General features: G+C 60.6%; 1 protein-coding gene across 2 annotated transcripts in view; it reads left to right on the plus strand.

The window, feature by feature from the left end:
- Positions 1-14190, plus strand: part of SORT1 (sortilin 1) — a 31345-nt gene that overhangs the window by 8526 nt on the left and 8629 nt on the right. For both annotated transcript variants that reach the window (XM_075910391.2, XM_075910392.2), the window contains exons 2-10: positions 4445-4504; positions 5797-5870; positions 6880-6982; positions 7258-7428; positions 7770-7843; positions 9943-9992; positions 10997-11127; positions 11834-11978; positions 13900-14055. In XM_075910391.2, the coding sequence (XP_075766506.2) occupies positions 4445-4504; positions 5797-5870; positions 6880-6982; positions 7258-7428; positions 7770-7843; positions 9943-9992; positions 10997-11127; positions 11834-11978; positions 13900-14055 (964 nt within the window). The remainder of the gene's footprint in view (positions 1-4444; positions 4505-5796; positions 5871-6879; positions 6983-7257; positions 7429-7769; positions 7844-9942; positions 9993-10996; positions 11128-11833; positions 11979-13899; positions 14056-14190) is intronic.

The following is a 14190-nucleotide window of genomic DNA, read 5'->3' on the forward strand; positions in this document are numbered from 1 at the left end:
TAATGTATGCATACCGCACTTGCTAATGAAGCCCGGGATTTGAATTTCCCGGGCTTCATTAGCATAAGCGGGGAGCCGCCATTTTTAAATCCCCGCTGCTTCGAACCCCGTGTAGCGCGGCTACACGGGGCTCGAACTAGGTAGTTCGGACTAGGGTCCTATTCCGAACTACCGGTACTCCTCGTGAAACGAGGTGTACCGGTAGTTCGGAATAGGCACCCTAGTCCGAACTACCTAGTTCGAGCCCCGTGTAGCCGCGCTACACGGGGTTCGAAGCAGCGGGGATTTAAAAATGGCGGCTCCCCGCTTAAGCTAATGAAGCCCGGGAAATTCAAATCCCGGGCTTCATTAGCAAGTGCGGTATGCATACATTACCCTCCTAGTTCGAACTAGGAGGGTAGTGTAGACATACCCCCTGAGGGGTTCTGGGCAGCTGAAATGCAGTGAGAGTTGCTAGCACGTGGGCTGACGAGCTGTGGGTGGAAGCAAGTTTTGTCCTGCGTCTAATGGACCGAGCCCTGAATCCGCCCACTAGCTTCCCAGCATGGCGATGTTCCCGGGAGCTGTGCTGAAAGCTCCTCCTGCATTTTTCCCCAGCACGCTTTGTTGTCACCTTGAGGGCCCTGTACCGGCCCCTCGGAGGTGGGAGGGGGGCTCCCCAGAACCCCTTGCACTGCCAGAACTTAGTGCAGGGTAACCCAGGAGACCGGGTCTGCTGCTGGAGTGTACTGTCCCTGGCTGATCTGGCCCTGCAGCGCAGCTGGCGGAGCAAAGCACAGCTTGGTTCCCAGAGGACGGCCTGCCCGGCGGAAGTGGGGGTGACTCTAGAAAGCCAGCTGGGAGGGCTGGGTGCGTGGGCCAGGTGCCACGGGTGTGGTTCCGTTCTCAGCAGAACTGGAAGAGCAGCGTCTTTGGGGAGCTGGGAGATGATTTGCCTGGAGCTGGGTGGCCTGGACGGTAAAGTGGAGCCAGGTGTGTCTCCTGCAGCCTCTTACTCAGGCTCGGGGCAGGGGGGCTGCCCTGCGTTGCCCCAGCTCACAGCTTCCGCTCTGCCTGCGGAGTCACCGTACCAGTCCCACCTGCCGTATGCTGACGTGCCGCTGAGCACGTGCCGGCCCCGAGCCCCGTGTGCTGGGAGCCTGTCCAGTTTCCCACGCTGACTCTGGCTCCACTTCCTGCCTGTCTGCTTCTCTCTTGGGCAAGAGAGGCATCCGGCGGTTCCTCTTTCTTTTCTGTGCCTAGAGAGCCCCACTGCCTCCTGGCCAGGGTTGGCTGCCGCAGCTCCCACCTGTGTCTCCAGGCCTCCCTCTTTGACTGTTGAAAATCCCTCCCATGCCTCCCAAAGACCCACTTCTCTGCCTCCAGACTCCTGAGGATCAGCCATCGCCTGCACGCCCCAAAGCCGGGATTGCACCCCCAGCTCCATGCTCCGTCTTGGGTCCTTTCAGAATGGCCCAGGCTATGACTCGGCCAGGGCTCCATCCACCCCACGCCGCGCTTTTCTGTCTACTCCCTTGTTCACCCAGGGCAGGGCCAGGGAACCTTTTTTGGGTTGGGGGCTGCTGACCCACGAAAAATCAGTCGGGGGCCGCGCACAAGTGAGAAGCCAAGGAAAAAGCCTGCCCCTCGCTGGGGTGACCCCTGACTGAGAAGCAGAAAGTCGCTCCCCTCGCACGCCGGCGCCTATGGGGCCCTGCACGAGTCGACACTGCGCCAGCCCCGCAGAGGCACGGGGGGGGGGGGAGTGGAGCGGAGCGCAGTGCAGGCTTGTGACGGACCAGGCCGGGTCTGGGCACCGCTGAGGGCGTCCGCTCAGGGCGAATAGCTCAAATTCAGGGCTCCTTACAGCCCCCAGACTGGAGACCTTCCCAAACAGGCCCCAAACCAGTCCCATAGAGCACTCCAGCCGCCTGCCTGAAGCCTCACGAGCAAAACCCCTCCGGCACCCCAGCAATATCCGTGCCCCAGATGGCCCCGGGCCTCATACACAGGTGGGGGGTCCTAGCACCCAATCCCACCTACCCCGAACAAGTTCTGTCCGGTTCCACGAAACCAGCCACAGATCCCTGATCAATTTACCCTCTGGACCTTACCCACAAACCACACTGAGCCAACCCTGTAGCATCTAACAACTAAAGGTTTATTACCACAAGAAAGAAAAGCGGGAGAGTGAGGTTGTTAAAGGATAGTACGTTACATGCATTGAATCTCCCAGTTCTCGATGCAGGCTCCAGCAGAGATGTTACAACTGCTGGTTTAAAAGTCTTTGGTGAACATCCTAGGTCAGGATGGGTTCACAGTTCTTTCCGGCTCTTCAATTCCTGCACTGCTGCCTCTGGGATGAAGGGCTGAGCTGAGAACAAAATGGAGTCGGCCACATGGCATATTTATACCCCCTCCTGGCTTCTTCCAAGCTGGAGGGAGTCACATGGCCAGTGGCCAGGTGTGTCTTTGGCCTCCAGAGGTCCATTGTTAAATCACATACAGAGAAACTTCCAGTCTCCATACAGAGTACAGATCCCTAACTCCACACACGGACATTATACAGATATATGAAGAGCATACACAGAATCAGTAGAAAGTCAGCTTTTGTTTGACACCTCACATGGCCCCCTTTGTACCAACTTCTGGGGCAAACGCCCCCCATGGGTGCAGCAGTGGTATGGCTGCGCCCCTCAAAATCCAGTAACGTGACAAGGCTCCCCAGTGGTGGGTGGAGAGCCCTAAGTCTCGGGGCTCCCTCTGGTCCATCACTGTTTGTGCAGGCGCCCTCTCCACAGCGTCCCCATCCCCCTTTGCCTTCCTTGAGATCTCCCCGCACAGCTCCGTAACCATGTGGCACTGCCCCTTCCCTGCACCAGTGAGTTCCCAAGGTGCCCATGGCTGTCGGCTGCATTCTGCACCCTTCCCCACGTGCTCCCTGGCCTCTGTGCCTGTGCTGCACACTCCAGTGAGGCTGACAGTGGGCGTGCTTCTCTTGGAGCCTCTCTAAGGCTCTGTGGTTAGGTCCCAGGCGTATGTCCCTGGCGGCTGTCTGGCCTGCAGAATGCCTGGGGGGGGAGGCTGCAGTCTGTCCTAGGTGGCTCGAGGCTGAGTGGGGTTTTTACGGCACAGGTGCGGGCTGCGCGGTGCCTGGCGAGTCTCGCAGGGTGATGTCGTTGAGGCAACCTTTGAGACTGCAGGGCAGGGCACCGACAGTGTTGATTGTTCTGCTCAGGGCAGTATTTGCATTGCCAGGTTCCGCCTTGGCACTCCGGCGGGGTAGCGAGCCAGATCCCCGCACCACTGCTCTGCCGGCGTCCCCTCTCTGATGTCCTGGGCTCAGCGGGAGCCGTCTGTGCTGCTCCTGCCGTGATCCTGCCTGGCAGCCAGCAGGAGCTGCAGGAAATGGGATCCGGAGGCGGACGCCTTGGCAGGGCGATAGGGCTGCGCTGCATCCTCCAGGCACCGGCACAGCCCAGTTTTACTGCTCTGCAAGGCCAAAGCAACACACCAGCGTGGGGCTGCTCGGGTGGGCGGCCAGCTGTCCAGTGTGGGAGGAGTCCAGCTGTGCAGAGGGCCCGGCAGTAAGGGTGTGACGAAGCGGGTAACTGTATCGAGTACCCGATTAGTCGATGAGGGCCCCCCCGCGGTGACTCTGCAGTTGAAATGTAGTCGGAGCTGGGCGGGGGCAGGGCTGCTGTGGGAGCCACAGAGACGGTGCTGGGGGAAACCAGCATTTAAGTCGGCCCCCCCCCCCAGCCCTGGTTCCTGTTCTGCCCCCCTTTTCTCCCATACAGAGGCAGTGGGGGGAAGTGAGTAGGCCTAGGCTTATCAGGTAGGCGTGGCTAGTCACTGACATCCCTTTGGAGAGTGCTGGGGTGGGTGGGGGGGTGAATTTAGCAGCCGTGACTCTCAAAGCTGGAGTTGTGCTTTGCTCTGCCTGGCCAGCAAGCCGCTCGTGGGAGAGCTGCTGAAGGGGAGAGGTAGCCTGGAGCAAGAGACCTGCCCTGGAAACCTCCCGGGGGCTGGCTGGAGAGAGATGCTCTGAGCAGGGGCAGATAACCATTTTGCAGGGCCCAGGGCAGCACAATTTCGCAGGGCCCCCCTTTGCCACGGGGCGTGCGCGGGGCCCAGGGCGGCCACCCCGCTCGCCCTGCCCTATATCCGTCCCTGGCTCTGAGGTGTATGGAGGGGCGTGGCAGAAACCCACTGGGCCTCTCAGGAGCTTCCCGCATAAGGAGATGCGTGTGGGTGAGTGAAGGAAGCCACCCGAGGGCGCATGAAGCGGAGAGACGGCCCCGGCGTCTTGGCTTTCCTGGTTCAGCAATAGGCCCCCCGGCTAGCAAAGAGGAGGGCAGATCTGGGTTATTCCCCCGAGGGCGTGGAGGCGGCAGGGTCGGTTGTTTGGGGTGAGGTGGGGGGCACCGAAGTTGGATTCTGACTCTGATCGTTTCCCTTGCAGTATGTCTTTGCCGACTTCGGCGGCTCCGTCTCGCTCTCCTGGCTTGGAGACAGCAATGGAGTAAGTAGGGCGTGAAAGTAACCAGCCGTGGGCTTGGGCAGGCTGGAGGGGCAGCTGGGGAGCAGGACTTTGCTCACTGTAAACCCAGGGCACAAGCATTCGTGAGCACTGGGCACTCGCTGCGCCCACGCTTGTATCCCGCCTGGGACGGTCCTCAGCGGGGACTGGGCCAACGCTCCAGCTGGACCAGCCAGCAGCGCGAGCAGCACAGCCCTCCCCACCCCGCAGCAGGGGCAGTATGCTGGCCGAAAGGTGCTTAACCTGGCCTGGCTTGGGTAGGTCCAGCTAGAGCAGGGGGTAATAATTTTTGGTGAGGGGCTCCGAGGATTTTGCTAAGTGGTCAAGGGCTGCGCTTTTCTACGGAGGGGCTGTGGGGCCTGGGGCGGAGGGTGGGTGCAGAAGGGAGCGTGGGGTAGGGGAGGGTGTGGGGTCTGAGGGGGAGATGAGACCTGGGGCAGGGGAATGGGGTGCAGGGTCCAGAGGGGTTATGGTGCAGGAGAGGATTCTGGCCTGGGGGAGGGTTGGAGGAGGGGGTGCAGGCTCTGGGAGAGGGTTGTGACCTGAGGCAGGGGGTGCAAAGGGTTTGGGTGGTGATGTGGGGCAGGGAGTTGGGGGGCAGGCGGGGGTGGGGTGCCAGAGGCAGGCTGTGGCTGGAGTGCGCTTACCTAGGCGGCTCCCCACCAGCAGCCCCCTCGGCGTGCTCCCTGCCTGCCAGCAGCTCCAGACTGCTCCAAGCGGCTGGCTGTTCCCTGTGCCTCTCTGGGCTGTGCGCCTGTGGGGGAGGGGGAGGGCAGGAGGTCTTGTCTGGTCTGTGGGCCTCTGATCCCGTGGCCCTTCCCAAGCTAGCCCCGAGTCCTGGCCAGCCCCACCCCCATCGTGGTGCGTGCAGGTGGGTGTACCGCCCACAGCCGCTCCTGGCGTTTGCTGCCAGAAATGCTTTGGGATTGGCTGTTTCCTGAGAGTGGGCTCGAGCCAATTTCCTGCCCCAGATTGGGCTGGGGGCCAGGTGGCTGCCTGACAGCACCCACGTGACCTGTGATTTGGGAGAACTCCCTTGCTGGACCCTCTTCCCCAGCCTTGGGCCAGCGCGTCCCTGCCTTGCTGTTCAGAGTGTTCTCTGGGGGAAGCCTGGGCAGAGGCAGGTCAAAGCACTCGCCGACGGGCCGCAAGGGGCGAGTTAAGGGGCTGCCAGCCCCCTTCCCGGGGGCAGCGGGTGCGATGGGGGGGCTGCAGGCTGCGCACAGGCTGCTAGTGAGCCGCCCCGGGGCCTGACGCCTGTTCTCTCTCTCCAGGTCATTCTCGTCCTGACCACCTTCAAGATCCCGCTGGTGTTAGTGAGCTTCACCAAGTCCAACCTGTACAGGAGGTGAGGCCCCGGTTTGCTGACCTGGCTGGACTAGGGAGGCTGCGCGTCCCGCTCTGGCCCTGCTGCCGTGCTCCCCTAGCCTGGCGTGTTCCCTGGCCAGGCGCTGGGAGGGGACCGAGCAGCCTCCCTGGGCGTGGTGGGGGAGGCAGGGCCCCTGCCTGGCAACAGATCACTCCGCTGTGTCACCCGAGCGGTGGCCTGGCCTGGGTGATGCCTTGGGTGGGACTCGTAGCTGTGGGCAAGGGGGCATCTCGCCTGTGCCTGGCAGTGTGAGAGTCGCAGACCAGCTCTGCCCAGCCCTGGGGTGAGCAGGGGGGCAGGGAGCACGGGCGTGCCCAGCCGGCCTTTCCATGCCCCAGTGCGCTGAGCCCGCCACGTGGCGCCCTGCGCCCAGCTCCCTTCCCTCTGCAGTCCTGCCCCGTTGCCACCGCCCGCAGCCTCCCAGGCCGCCTCCGCACGGCTTCAAGGGCTCGCCAGAGACTGAGCGCCCAGCCGCCGTCTCTGTCCCGGCCCACACAGCCCCTTTCGGGGCGGAGGCTGGAGCTGAGCAATGCAGAAAGAGGCAGGAAGGGGGTGGAAGAGGAGTGGGCGCTTCAAAGCGGCAGCACCACGTGGAGCTGGGGACTCCCCCACCGCCCCCGTGCTCCCCGTAGCGCTGCCACTTTGAGATGCCGCGGGGAGCCCGGGGCCAGCGCTCTTGCCTTGCCGTGTAGCTACAGCCCTGGGGCAGAGGCGCCCTGATCGACTAGTCGGTGCAAATTGCATCGACTATTCAATTAGCCCATTAATCAAATGTAACATCCCCAGGCCCCACCCCTGGGGGGCACGGCGAAGCTGCACTGCTGAGGCTTCAGCCTGGTGGGCCCTGGGCTGCAGCTGCTTGGGGCTTTGACTTTCTGCTCCGGGCCCCAGCGACTCTTAACGCGGGTCCTGCTTGGAGAGCCCCCGAAACCCGCTCCCCGCTTGAGCCGCTGCGCTAGGAGAGTCATCAGCTACTTTCCTCTCTCAGCGAGGACTATGGCAAAACGTTCACGGACATCACGAAGCTCATTAACCACACCTTCATCCGGACGGAGTTTGGGATGGCCATCGGACCGGAGAACTCGGGGAAGGTAGGAGATGGCGGCTGCTGGGGACAAGGGCAAGTCACATCACGGCTCCGTGCCTCGGTTTCCTCACATGTAGAACGTGGGAAGTCTCTGGGGCTGAGAAGCACTTGGAGCCCCCTTGCCAGGAAGTGCACATTGTGATCCCATGGCATGGAAATGGGGGTTGAGTGAGCCATGTGGGGCTGACCAGAACAGCCGCAGTGGGGGATGGCGAGGCGGATGCTGTCGCAGCAAAGGCACGTGCCCCTCTCTGATCTGGTCTTCGCCTCCTTGTCTAGGTGATTCTGACGGGGGACGTGCCTGTGCCTGGAGGGAGACGTGGTGGAAAGATCTTCAGATCGTCCGATTATGCTAAGAACTTTGTTCCGACAGATCTCCCCTTTCAGCCCCAGACTCAGGTCATGTACCACCCGCAGAACTCCGACCACCTGCTGGCCCTCAGCACCGAAGTAAGACAGGACCCCTTCTGCTCCCTCGCCTCTGTCCCAACAGGGCTGCCGGCGTGCTCTGCGCGAGCCTGGCTCTGAGTCCTGCAGCCGTCCCTGGTGGGGGTGGGTAACAGCATCCCCCAAGGAGGAGAATGGCAGAACAGCCCTTCAGACACGCATCCCCCGAGCCCTATTCCCGAGTCTGGGCCAGGCAGCGGGGGCTTCCCAGGGAGTGTTCAGCAGCCCTGATGTGCTCCGTTTCCCAGAGCTGGCTCTGCCTCTTTTCAGGCCAGCCTCTGTCGGATGCGCTACGGTAACCCCGCTAGTAACCAGCAACCCTGTCTGACTGCTGAACTTTTCAGAACAGCCTCTGGGTGTCCAGGAACTTTGGGGAGAAGTGGGATGAAGTCCACAAAGCTGTTTGTCTGGCCAAATGGTGAGTAGCCCAACGGTCAGCGGGTGTCGGCTGCTCTCCACCCTCCTGCCGGAGGAAGGCAGTAGGGAGATGGGGTTGGGAGACGTCCCTTCTGCAAGGCCGCGTCCAGGGCCCTCGTATGGGCCGAAGTTCGCTGTGCAAGGCTCTGCTCTTCTCTAGAACGCTGCACCCGGCCTGGGCCTGTGGCTGGGCTCGGAGGGTAACATTTGCCTGACTGGCTCCACCTAACTTTGCTCAAGAGCATCCCCAGCCTGGCCAGCCACCGTGTCCTCCGGCCGGGCTGTCTGAGGGCCTGTGTTCAGTCACACACTGCAGCTGGGCCCTTGGCAGGCTGATAAATGCCGGCTCCTCCTTTGGTGGGCTGGGCTGGGCTCGCCGACATCCGATTCCGCCTGTGAATACCCCCCGGTTCTCCTTTGTGGCTGTGCTGGGGGAGGGGACACTTGGGAAAATCTCAGGGGGGAGCCGTGTGCGTCTGTAACTGAAACAACTTAAAAAACAACGAATAGTCCTGCAGCACCGGAGACGCTCAGGGTATGTCTAGACTGCACCCCTCTGTCGCCAGAGGGATGTACGTTAGACATATTGACACTGCTAACGAAGCGGGGATTTAAATATGCGACGCTACATTAGAATAAAAATGGCCGCCGCTTTTTGCCGCCGCGGCACTTTGCCAGCAAGAAGCGGCAGTCTAGACGGGGACCGGTCGACAAGGAAAGCCTTTTCCGACCGATCCCGTATGCCCCGTGCAACAAGGTTTACAGGATCGGTCGGAAAAGGCTTTCCTTGTCGACCGGTCCCCGTCTAGACTGCCGCTTCTTGCCGTCAAAGTGCCGCGGCGGCAAAAAGCGGCGGCCATTTTTATTCAAACGAAGTGCAGGATATTTAAATTCCCGCTTCCTTAGCAATTTTGGTATGTCTAATTTACATCCCTCTGGCGACAGGTATGTCTACACTACCAGCCTAGTTCGAACTAGGGTGGTTAATGTAGGCATCCGAAGTTGCAAATGAAGCCTGGGATTTAAATATCCCGGGTTTCATTTGCATCTTGCCAGGCGCCGCCATTTTTAAATCCCCGCTAGTGCGGACTCCATGCCTGCGGCTACACGCGGCACGGAGTAGGTAGTTCGGGTTAGGCTCTCTATTCCGAACTACCGTTACTCCTTGTGGAACAAGGTGTACTGGTAGTTCGGATTAGAGAGCCTAATCCGAACTACCTACTCCGTGCCGTGTGTAGCCGCAGGCATGGAGTCCGCACTAGCGGGGATTTAAAAATGGCAGCGCCCGGCAAGATGCAAATGAAGCCTGGGATATTTAAATCCCAGGCTTCATTTGCAACTTCGGATGCCTACATTAACCACCCTAGTTCGAACTAGGGTGGCAGTGTAGATATACCCAGAGGGATGCAGTCTAGACATACCCTAACAGAAAATCCAGATGGCACCGTGAGCTTTGTGGGCACAGCCCACTTCCTCAGGTGGGAAAGGTAAGGGAACCTGGCTTTTTTGGAGTTGAATCCATTTGCTTTTTAACCCCTTGGAGCCAGCAATACCGCTCTGCATGCTGGCCCTAGATACCGAGGGGGCAGAGCAGCCGAGCGCTTTCAGTTCCAAGCCAGGGGCTTTGGTAGGTCTCTGCCCTGCGTCTGGGGCTAGAAGCTTCATCACAAACTTACTTGTGTCCAGTCGAACGAATCCTTCAGCGACTACCTGGGCAGGGCCAGTGTGCGCGGTCTGGGCAGCAGCTGGTCGCAGCTCTGACTGCTGGTATGTCCCCCAAAGGCCCAGCCGTAGCCTGTCTCACTGCTGCATGTGTGCAGAGTCCCAGGGTCGCCCTGGGGTAGAACTTCCCTGTGTTGTGTGAGACCAGGGCTGTGTCTGCGCTGCCGCCCGCCTCGCTGGCATGCAACTCGTGCACCTGCAGGGGGCTGGACCCGGCCAGGTGTTGTGGGTACACGTGCGTAGCCTGCGCTGCTGTGTCCTGTTGGCTTGTGGAGCGGCGCTAGAATCCGTCTGCCCACCCAGACTGCCTGGCGCAGCTGTTGAGCTGCTTTTCTTGTGCCAGCTTTCTCAGCGCTCTTCCCTCCCGTCTGTCTGTAGGGGCCCCGACACCACCATCTTCTTCACCACGTACCTGAACGACTCCTGCAGTGAGTACGCCCTGGCTCCAGCGAGGGCTTGTGCAGAGCTGGAGAACCAGAGCCGCGGGGGCGGGGGCAGGGGGTGAGGCCAGCGACTTGGCAGGCTTTTCCTGTCAGCGCCGTGCTCTGCAAACACCGGAATAAATCAGCGGTTAGCAGCTGGCTCGTTTGCCCGGGGGGCGGGGGACAGGCCGGTGACTGTCCTGGGCCCAAGGGCTCTGCAGGCCGTACCGTCGCTGACTGGCGGCCATTTGAACACGTGAGTCCCCAACCTGTCAGCAGTGTCCCCTCAGGCCCTCGCACAAAGTGCCTCAGATGCCTGATTTCCTGGTTAAACAACGTACGTAAAGGGCCTCGGGGTGAAGGAAAGGGTGCAGGCTTTGGGGCTGGGAGAGGATGCTGACTTGGAGGAGGGGGACAGGCAGGAGTGCAGGGCCTGGCAGGGGGTTGTGACCCGGAGCAGGGATGTGGGCAGATGTAGCAGATTGGGGTGCCAGAGGGAGGGGCTGGCAGGGAGGTGCTCACTTGGGTGGCTGCCAGCCAGTAGCTCAGCCAGGTCCCCTGCCTTCATGCCTCTGCATGCCGCTCACGTGGGGGCCACGTGCGGCTAGCCTAGAGGCGGAGGGGTACTTTGCTTGCAAACAGGCAGCTCCCCTTGGTTGGCTTCTGGCCAATGGGAGCTGCGAGATGGTGCTGGGCGTGGGGGCAGTGTGACGTCTCCCTTCCCCTCAAGCCCGCAAATTTGAGATGCACACGTGGTCACCTGCGAGGGTGGGGCAGGCGGGGGCCTGGCTGAGGCTCCTGCTGTGCCCACGGGCTGGATCCAGTGCACAGGCCGGATTTCGCCCGCCCCAGTGTAACTGCTTTGTTCAGCGGGATGGGTTTTTGACAGCCCTGAGCAACGTAGTTACCCCAACTTCACTTCCTAGTGGAGACCGGCCTCGGTGTCCTCCCCTCCCCCCCCCCCCCCCCACGCGTCACAGCCACATGCAGACTCCTTTCTTTCTCTTCAGAAATGGACCTTGGGTTTCTGGAGCTAAAGAAAACCAAGGACTTTGGCAAAAGTTTCAAGACCATAGGAAACAGAATCTACTCGTTCGGCCTGGGAGGTCGCTTCCTCTTTGCGTCCGTAGTGACGGAGAAGGTAGGAGATCGGTCCTTTCCACCTGGCTCTGTGTCCACGTGGGAGGCCATGGCCCGGGCTGGGATGAACGCCCAAGTCTGGGGTTGTGGGCACGGGATCTGTGTGAACATGATGGTGCCGTAGGGGGCTGGGAACAGGCAAGGGTGTAAATGAGCACGTGACTCGTGTTCATCCCATCCTTGTGTCCTACTAATATCAGGACAGTTCTGTTCCCTATCACTCTTCCCAAGCTGTCCTAAATAGAAGAACTAGAGGACACCAAATGAAACTAATGGGGAGCAGGTTTAAAACTAATAAAAGAAAGTTCTTCTTCACACAGCATGTAGTCAACCTGTGGAACTCCTTGCCAGAGGAGGCTGTGAAGGCTAGGACTATAATAGAGTTTAAAGAGAAGCTAGATAATTTCATGGAGGTTAGGTCCATAAAAGGCTATTAGCCAGGGGATAAAATGGTGTCCTTGGCCTCTGTTTGTCAGAGGCTGGAGAGGGATGGCAGGAGACAAATCGCTTGATCATTGTCTTCGGTCCACCCTCTCTGGGGCACCTGGTGCTGGCCACTGTCGGCAGACAGGATACTGTGCTAGAAGGACCTTTGGTCTGACCCAGTACGGCCGTTCCTATGTTCTTATGTCCGAGAGCAGGCACTGACGCGCTCTCGAGCACGATGGCCGTTGGGGGTGCAGCCTAAGCGTGTGCCTGCCTTGCAGGGCAATACAAGGAGGATCCATGTTTCATCTGACCAAGGAGACACCTGGAACATGGCCCAGCTTCCCTCTGTGGGCCAGGAGCAGTTCTTCTCCATCCTGGCAGCTAACGAGGACATGGTGTTCATGCACGTGGATGACCCTGGAGGTGAGTGTCAGAGAAGAGGCGGGTGGGTGTCGATCAGCAGCCTGAATAGATCCCCAGTTCAGTTCCAGAGCTTCGGCTGGCTGGAGCGGACTGGACGTCTCTCTGCTCCGGGGAACGCTGTAGCCCAGATGTGCAAAGCGCAGCTCCCCGGCCCATGTCCTCGGAGTGCAGCAGCCTCCCTCGCTCTGCACAGACTTCCTGCCTCGTACTGCCGCGGCACCTTCCGTGGAGGGAGACAGTAGCTTTCGCCTGTGGCTGTGGGAGCACCACGTCCGCTGACAGCCTGCTTGCAGGGCCCGGGAGCTGGGAGGGCAAGCGATGGCTTTGGATGTTGATGTGGTACCCACAGCGTTTCGGCTGCCTAAGCTCAGGTCCACGCGGTACGTTAGTTCCCCAGGAGCCGTGGTGTCCAATCGGTTCTGCCATAGCCACACTCAACCGGGCAAATAGCCACATGTGGCTCGTGGCTAGCGTGCTGGACACCACGGCCCTAGAAGCATTAGCCCCCGTCTCTGCCAAATGGTTCACTGCAGCACTTAGGGCCTTTGACTCTTGTGGTCCTAAATCCAGCCTCCTGTGCTGAAGAGTCTCCATCAGTCTCCGTCCTTGCTTCTGCACTTGCTCATGGTCTGGAAGGAGAAGAGCAGCTTGGGATGGTGGAAAGACCGATGCCCTTGGGTTGAAATTCCCCGGTGCGGTCTAGGAGCAGGACGAGGGCAGTCCAGCTAGGTGCCGTTGGCTGTCGGAGTGCGTGGCGGGAACGTAGGCTTGCCTCGTGCGGAGTGAGACGAGGGCCTGCCTTGCCAGGCACGCCTGTGCTTGCGGAGTGCTCGGAAGCCTCTCGGAGGCTTTCCCAGGAGTAGCTGATCTCTCCAGTCTTCACTGAAATATTCTGCTGGGGAACTTTCTCTCCAATGTCCGGGGTTGTTGGGGGCTTGCCCCTTGTCGGGCCTGGGCCTTCGTGGCCTTCCTTTCTGGTGTCTGGACTAGCCGCCCAATCCAGCTCCCAGTGCTCCCGTCCCCAGTCCTGGAGAGAGCCACGTCCGGCTGCGGAGGGGACCCCTCAGTGCCCCCTGAATGCCTAGCTGCTCCCCCAGGCCATAGCGCTGTGTCCCCTGAAGTTGCCTCTCAGATACGTGGAAACACTTATGTTCTCCCCCAAATCCCTCCCCAGCCAAAGCACTAGGCTTCCGGAGCAGCAGAGTCTAGTTTCTCGGCTGCATGGTTCGAGAGTTAGTGACCACCCAGAATCACACCAAGTGTAACCCGCCCTTCTGTGCCGCTGTCTGGCTTCGGCCATGCCAGGAAAGCTGTCCCCAGCCCCCAGGCATGCCTGGGACGTTTCAGTTGCACTGGGTTTGGCTTGGAAAGGTAGGAGTTTGGGATCTGTACTGGACGTTGGATGGGAGACCTTCACTCCGGTGTCGGGCTGTCCTCCCCGCCTGGCTTCTCTCCCTTGTGCAAATGAGGAACCGAAGCCAGAGACAAGTGATGTGCTCATGGGGCCACACCCTCGGGTCTGTGGTCGAGCCCACGGGGCTGGTTTGACACACTCACTGCTGGGCCTCACCCTGGCAAAGCCGGGGACGCCAGCGCTGTCTCCACACCCAGCTGTAAGGGGAAGCAAAGAATTCGGCAGCCGGCACCATCGTGCCACGTGAGCTCTGGAGTTGGAGCCATTTTTGCTTCTCCTCTGGGACTTGCTGCTTCTCTCTGCCCTGCCACCCGGCAGGCAAACCAGGGTGAACTGGCTGCTGTGGCGCCGTGTCAGGGCTGCTGTGGCTCTGGCGTGTGGAGGCTTGAAGCTGGGTGTGACAGGACACGTCCCTGACCTGGTAACTTTCCCAGTCGCTCTGGAGGCTCTGTCTGACTGCTCCGCAGGGCAGTCTGTCCAGAGCTCTCTAGTCCGTCTGTCCTGCAGATACGGGCTGCGGCACAGTCTACACGTCGGACGATCGAGGCCTCATCTACTCCAAGTCCCTCGAGCGGCATCTCTACACTGGCGTTGGGAGTGAAACGGACTTCACCAACGTGACCTCGCTGCGGGGGGTCTTCATCACCAGCGTGCTCTCCAAAGGCAAGCGCTCGCCCTGGGCACGGGCGGCAGCCAAGGCAGAGCCTCTCTTCTGGATGCCCCTCCCTGTTCGAGTGGAGGGAGGCACCGGGGCTTGGGGCTGGGAATCGAGTGTGGGAGGGGCTGCCAGAGATCGAG

The sequence above is a fragment of the Pelodiscus sinensis genome, chromosome 27, assembly GCF_052426305.1.
Source record: "Pelodiscus sinensis isolate ZL-2025 chromosome 27, ASM5242630v1, whole genome shotgun sequence".
NCBI lineage: Eukaryota > Metazoa > Chordata > Testudines > Trionychidae > Pelodiscus > Pelodiscus sinensis.